The sequence below is a fragment of the Coregonus lavaretus genome (genome assembly GCF_964263955.1).
Source record: "Coregonus lavaretus genome assembly, chromosome: 2".
Taxonomy (NCBI): Eukaryota; Metazoa; Chordata; class Actinopteri; order Salmoniformes; family Salmonidae; genus Coregonus; species Coregonus lavaretus.
In genome coordinates this window covers 16,351,634-16,359,108 of record NC_139989.1, presented here as the reverse complement: position 1 = coordinate 16,359,108, position 7,475 = coordinate 16,351,634, and the positions used below count along the sequence as shown (strand labels likewise).

At 42.2% G+C, this 7,475-nt stretch overlaps 1 protein-coding gene across 1 annotated transcript; it reads left to right on the top strand.

Annotated features, from left to right (window-relative positions):
* Window positions 1-2,089: 2,089 nt before the first annotated feature.
* On the top strand, window positions 2,090-5,436 carry LOC311149084 (C-C chemokine receptor type 9-like; the record flags this gene model as incomplete). The annotated part of the gene is made up of 3 exons (XM_084186193.1): window positions 2,090-2,123; window positions 2,377-2,423; window positions 4,375-5,436. Exons 2-3 carry the CDS (start codon window positions 2,382-2,384, stop codon window positions 5,434-5,436), a joined length of 1,104 nt encoding a protein of 367 aa, XP_084042319.1. The 5' UTR covers window positions 2,090-2,123; window positions 2,377-2,381.
* Window positions 5,437-7,475: the final 2,039 nt, after the last annotated feature.

The window sequence follows — 7,475 nt, the reverse complement described above, 5'->3', positions numbered from 1 at the left end:
ACCATTATATCTTAAAATGAATTCAATCAAAACTATCAATACTGATTCCTCATTTTCATTTATCCATGTTGTAAACAAGTCAAAGAATGCAAGGTACTTTTTATTAAGTGTCTCTTGGGGATACTAAATGTGGTTTGCCTACATTTCTTTAATTTCCCTTCACAATGTCTGCTCATAGTAGTTGCACCTCCCTTTCTACGGTGTCTGCTTCTTTCCCACAATAGTAAAAATGGGTGTTTCTCAGATGTAGTGCACTTTCAAATAGGGAACACCTGACTAGATCATTGTGGGTCCTGTGACATACAGTGCCTTGCAAAAGTATTCATCCCCCTTGGCATTTTTCCTATTTTGTTGCATTACAACCTGTAATTTAAATGGATTTTTATTTGGATTTCATGTAATGGACATACACAAAATTGTCCAAATTGGTGAAGTGAAATGAAAAAAATAACTTGTTTCAAAAGATTATACAAAATAAATAATGGAAAAGTGGTGCGTGCATATGTATTCACCCCCTTTGCTATGAAGCCCCTAAATAAGATCTGGTGCAACCAATTACCTTCAGAAGTCACATAATTAGTTAAATAAAGTTCACCTGTGTGCAATCTAAGTGTCACATGATCTCAGTATATATACACACCTGTTCTGAAAGGCCCCAGAGTCTGCAACACCACTAAGCAAGGGGCACCACCAAGCAAGCGGCACCATGAAGACCAAGGAGCTCTCCAAACAGGTCAGGGACAACGTTGTGGAGAAGTACAGATCAGGGTTGGGTTATAAAAAAATATCAGAAACTTTGAACATCCCACGGAGCACCATTAAATCCATTACTAAAAAATTGAAAGAATATGGCACCACAACAAACCTGCCAAGAGAGGGCCACCCACCAAAACTCACGGACCAGGCAAGGAGGGCATTATTCAGAGAGGCAACAAAGAGACCAAAGATAACCCTGAAGGAGCTGCAAAGCTCCACAGCGGAGATTGGAGTATCTGTCCATAGGACCACTTTAAGCCATACACTTCACAGAGCTGGGCTTTATGGAAGAGTGGCCAGAAAAAAGCCATTGCTTAAAGAAAAAAAATAAGCAAACACGTTTGGTGTTCACCAAAAGGCATGTGGGAGACTCACCAAACATATGGAAGAAGGTACTCTGGTCAGATGAGACAAAAATTGAGCTTTCTGGCCATCAAGGAAAACGCTATGTCTGGAGCAAACCCAACACCGGTGAATAGTTATGCACGCTCAAGTTGTTGTTTTTTTGTCTTATTTCTTGTTTGTTTCACAAAAAATATTTTGCATCTTCAAAGTGGTGGGCATGTTGTGTAAATCAAATGATACAAAGCCCACAAAAATACATTTTAATTCCAGGTTGTAAGTCAACAAAATAGGAAAAATGCTTTCGCAAGTCCTCTACACAGTGCAAATGTATGTTCACTGTGATAATGCTGTCACAACAGCCCACCATGAACCTCCCCATCTCACCACACTGGTGTTATCTTACACCTACTACCAAGGTTCTCCATTTCACATTTCATTTCTTCCAGGCACTAAGTGCTTCACTTGAGAATACTGTGTTGTGTAAAATGTGGCGTGACATGAAGGTCTATGACTGGTTTTTGGAGGGATGTGGGAGTATTGTTACAGCAGAAAGAGACAACAGGTCTGAGACCCAATGTGTAGAGCAGATATGACTAATAACGCCTGCATGCAATGCTATTAGTTTCTGTGTAAGTTGGTGTCTCATAGAACAAATGCAAGTCATCACTAGCATGCTGACAGACATGAGTGCCAGAGAGGTTCCCTAAAATGAAACACAGTATCTCAATTTAATACTCATAAAGTAGCCAGTGGAGGCTGCTGACGGAGCACGGCTCATAGTAATGGCTGGAATGTAGTCAATGGAATGGTATCAACCACATATTTGATGCCATTCCATTGACTCCATTCCAGACATTATTATGAGCCGTCCTCCCCTCAGCAGCCTCCACTGATCCACACGTGACATTGTGGTTAAGGCAAACCATAAAAGCTGGTGATGATGTGACAGGTAGCAATATTCGTCAAGGGCTTGAGGAAAGCATTGAAATCTAGTTTGCTAGTAGCATCTCATCACAGACTGGGTAAGTTCCTGTAACATTGTCTTTGTTATCAACATTCTAGTGAGTTTTGTTCCAAAATGTGTGATGTTCTTGCATAGTAATGGATAGTACTCTTTTGTAAACATTTTTGTTAGATTATATATTTTCGTTGGGGGTCGAAGGTGATAAATTATGACATGATCAAGTGTTAAAGTGTATTTAGTAAATACATATTTTCCCACATATATTAGGTTATTTGGGGACTAAACACATTACATTTTCCTTCTTCTGACAGGTAAAATGGAGTTGCCATCATTCACAATATTTCCAACTGATGAAACTGTAAGTATTATCTCAATCTAATTGCTTGTACTTACAACTATAAAGCCATGCTATAAAATAAGTTAGGGAGCAGCAGCAAACATCAGCAGAGAATGGATTCGATCCAAATATGTTAATTGTAGCCAAGAGTATCTAGTGCAGATGTCTCCAATAGCACACCTATGAGTAGCTCGCCAAACAATTCTGAAGGTACATGCAATTTTTACGTGTTCCACCTCAAACTGTCATTAACAAATCTCACATGTATCAGACACCACAAGAGCCCAGTTACGCTACTATCTAATCAACGCAACTTTGACATTATCCCACCCCTGCCAATTAATTTCCAGCAATATTGCTCGTCTGTGTGGTGCACGCGTTTGTCTATCACTCCGTGTGTAGCCAGTTGATGTGATTAACGTTTTGTGGGTTAACAGAAATAATTTCCCCAAAACCTTCACAATTAAAATGTTAACTGCAAAGTAGGCTTACCTGGCAGAAGTATATCATGAGTAAGTATATCATGTGTATGGATTATTTGTTATTTGCTAACTTTGCAATGAACTGAGCAGCAGCAGTACAGAACCATAGCTAGACTGGCACATTCCTCACTGGCTAGATGCACAATTAAAGGGGAATTAAACTCAACAATCTAAATGTGTTAGTTTTCTTCCAGACCCCCCAAAAAATGTATTCTGATGTGATTTAACCATTGACATGGACTCACAACATCCAGTCGTGTTGTTTCTATATGAGCAATTGTAATTTTGAGTGAAAAACTTAAAGAAAATCGAAACCAGGAAAAATAAAAATGAGAAAACATAAAACAGAATTTGAGAAAAAGATCTCAGCTTTTATAGGGCCCCCTTAGAGTTGTTTATTAACTATTACTTTACCAAGTATATTGGCAGAAAATAGTGCACTACTTTCTCTTCTACACTAAGGACCTGGGGAAGAGTTTCAGGGGAGATGAGAAGAGAAAAATCTGCCTATTTGAAGGCTAGAAAAAATGAGTCGCTCGTGACCTGTTTCATTAAAAAAAAAGTAGCTCTCATGCTAGAAAAGGCTGGAGACTCCTGATCTAGTGTTTTGTCTTTTGAACTCCCATACAAAGACCACATAAAAGTTTCACATCAACATTAATGTGGTTGGAGAGAAAAACATTGTATTTTCAACTCACCACTTTTAGTACCCAAAGTACCCAAGATTCAGATCAGGTTTTGGATTAGACCAGTTTTCTGGAAGGGTTGTTTATGATGTTTGTAACAATGTTTTTGTAGTCTGTGTTCGTGCAAGTATGTGGTCAGTCTGTGTATGTATGGTATTACATCTACACAGAGATGATTTTAGTCATTTTCATGATTTAAATTCAATACCATTAATGGCCTGCTTGAATGTTCAGATTCAGTGCTTGTAGCAAATGTTTCTAACAGACACACAAACTTTGCCCCAGTAAAACCTGAAACATCAGCATCAAAATGTCTATGGTGCGCACAAAAGAACTGTCACCTTTCCCCCTATATTTATCTCTGTCCTAGATCTGTGTGTGTGGTGTCGTTGACGTGCATGGTGAACCTGAGCCCCTCTCTGTAGCCCCCTGGAGCGTTAGCCCCTCCATCTCACACAGAAGGAAGTGGTACAGCGGTGCGGTTTTTCCTGTAGAGAAACAGTGAGACACAACACCTGCTTCTGAGAGCAACCACAGTAGTATTGGCTTTAGGTAGAACGTCACTACCCCCAGGTCTTGATATCACTGTGCTGTTATGAAACACTGTTATGGAACACTGTAGTGTAGGCAGACAGTTTGGGGGAACAGACAGATAGTCAACCACTGTAGACAGGAAGTCATGAAAAACCGTGTCTTAAACCGTTATCAAATACGCAGTGACAAAATAAATGATTAAGGACACCTGTTGCACAAATTCGAATGTAAAATTCTCTGATTTTTAAAGAATGCTTGTTTGTATTACAGGGATCTGGAGATTACACAGAGGACTATGAGGGTGGCTTCACTGAGACCCCAGGGGGAATGTGTGACAAGTCCTGGGTGAGGGAGTTCCGGGGTCTCTACGAACCCCCTCTGTTCTGGCTCATCTTCGCCTTGGGCGCCATGGGCAACCTGATGGTGGTCTTCATCTTTACCACGGTACGCCACCGCCTCAAGACCATGACCGACGTGTACCTACTCAACCTGGCTGTGGCTGATCTCCTCTTCTTGGGTACTCTGCCCTTCTGGGCCGCTGATGCCACCAAGGGCTGGGTGTTCGGCACGGGCCTCTGTAAGATCCTCTCGGCCGTCTACAAAATCAACTTCTTCAGCAGCATGCTGTTACTCACCTGTATCAGTGTGGACCGCTATGTGGCAATTGTCCAGGTCACCAAAGCTCACAACCTGAAGAACAAGAGGCTGTTTGTCAGTAAGCTGGCCTGCCTGGCTGTCTGGATCATTTCAGGCCTCCTGGCTCTGCCTGAGTTCATCTTCGCCCAGATTAAGCCTGACCACAGGGGGAGTTCCTTCTGTGTCCTGGTCTACCCCAACAACATCTTCAACCGCACCAAGATCCTGGTGCTGGCTCTGCAGGTCTGTGTGGGCTTCTGCCTGCCCCTGCTGGTCATGGTGCTGTGCTACTCGGTCATCATCCGCACCCTGCTGCAGGCCAAGAGCTTCGAGAAGCACAAGGCACTGAGAGTCATCTTCGCCGTGGTGGCTGTGTTTGTCCTCTCCCAGCTGCCATACAACGGGCTACTCGTGGTTGATGCCATGCAGGCCGCCAACACCACCATCACAGACTGTGCCATATCGGGCAATTTCGATGTCGCTGGGCAGATTGCGAAGAGCCTTGCGTACACCCATGCTTGCATTAACCCCTTCCTGTATGTGTTCATTGGAGTTCGCTTCCGGAAGGATCTGCTGAGGCTGCTGAGGCAGTATACCTGTGGCCTGAACCAGAGAGGCCTCAGTAAGATGCAGGCAGTCCCCAAACGCCCCTCCGTCATGTCTGACACCGAGACCACCCCTGCCCTCTCCTTGTAACACAGCCTCCCTGAGACCACTCCCCCCATCTGGGAGTTACCACACACACCCACATATTCAACATCACCTCAGATCATACCGTTGGGTTGAATCCTAGCTAAAGATCTGTGTGCGCAATTCAAATTTCTCATTGACATCCATACATTTAAACATGAAAGGTTAATACCAGGGGTCTCAAAGTTAGGATTCAGCCCCCTGTGAATGCCTCCGACCTCATCATTCCTTCCATATGATATCATAGGCTGCTATGGACCGCAAGTTTCCAGGGCGACAAACCCAGCTGCATCCTGATTACATTGGTATTTTGCCAGTGTATACATTCATTGTTGTTTACATACATTACCAGTCAAAGGTTTGGACACACCTACTCATTCAAGGGTTTTTCTTTATTTTTTGAATAATTTATTGTAGAATAATAGTGAAGACATCAAAAGCATGAAATAACACATATGTAATCATTTAGTAAACAAAAAAGTGTTCAAATAGCCACCCTTTGCCTTGATGACAGCTTTGCATACTCCTGGCATTCTTCACCTGGAATGCTTTTTTCAACAGTCTTGAAGGAGTTCCCACATATGCTGAGCACTTGTTGGCTGCTTTTCCTTCACTCTGCGGTCCGACTCATCCCAAACCATCTCAATTGGGTTGAGGTCGGGGGATTGTGGAGGCCAGGTCATCTGATGCAGCACTCCATCACTCTCCTTCTTTGTCAAATAGCCCTTACACAGCCTGGAGGTGTGTTGGGTCATTGTCCTGTTGAAAAACAAATGATAGTCCCACTAAGCCTAAACCAGATGGGATGGCGTATCGCTGTAGAATGCTGTGGTAGCCATGCTGGTTAAGTGTGCCTTGAATTCTGAATCACTGAGAGTGTCACCAGCAATGCACCCCTCACCATAACACCTCCTCCTCCATGCTTTACGGTGGGAAATACACATGCAGAGATCATCCGTTCACCCACACCGCGTCTCACAAAGACACGGTGGTTGGAACCAAACATCTCCAATTTGGACTCCAGACCAAAGGACACATTTCCACCAGTTTAATGTCCATTGCTCGTGTTTCTTGGCCCAAGCAGGTCTCTTCTTCTTGTTGGTGTCCTTTAGTAGTGGTTTAGTAGCAATTCGACCATGAAGGCCTGATTCACACAGTCCCCTCTGAACAGTTGATGTTGAGATGTGTCTGTGACTTGAACTATGTGAAGCATTTATTTGGGCTGCAATTTCTGAGGCTGGTAACTCTAATGAACTTATCCTCTGTAGCAGAGGTAACACTGGGTCTTCCATTCCTGTGGCGGTCCTCATGAGAGCCTGTTTCATCATAGCGCTTGATGTTTTTTTGCAACTGCACTTGAATAAACTTTTCTTCAAGTTCTTGACATTTTCCGTATTGACTGACCTTCATGTCTTAAAGTAATGATGGACTGTCATTTCTCTTTGCTTATTTGAGCTGTTCTTGCCATAATATGGACTTGGTATAGGGCTATCTTCTGTTTATCCCCCCTACCTTGTCGTCACAACACAACTGATTGGCTCAAACGCATTGAGAAGGAAAGCAATTCCACAAATTAAATTTTAACACCTGTTAATTGAAATGCATTACAGGTGACTACCTCATGAAGCTGGTTGAGAGAATGCCAAGAGTATGCAAAGCTGTCATCAAGGCAAAGGGTGGCTATTTGAAGAATCTTAAATGTAAAATATTTTGATTTGTTTAACACTTACATGGTTACTACATGATTCCATATGTGTTATTTCATAGTTTTGATGTCTGTATGCTTTTTGTGTCCAAACTTTTGACTGGTACTGTATATCCCATACAGACAGTCAAGAAACTTACAGTACATCAAAAGCATACAGTTCTCTAGGTCCTTGTATAAAAGTGTACATTATTGTATATAAATTGTGTCAATGAGTATTGTTACCATGACTGTGTTACTGTGTTCTCTATTTGCAGAGTAGATGCTGCTGCAAATCCTCATAATTATATGTATTATAATTGTGAAAGTACTAATTAAAACTGAAATAAAATGATTGTCC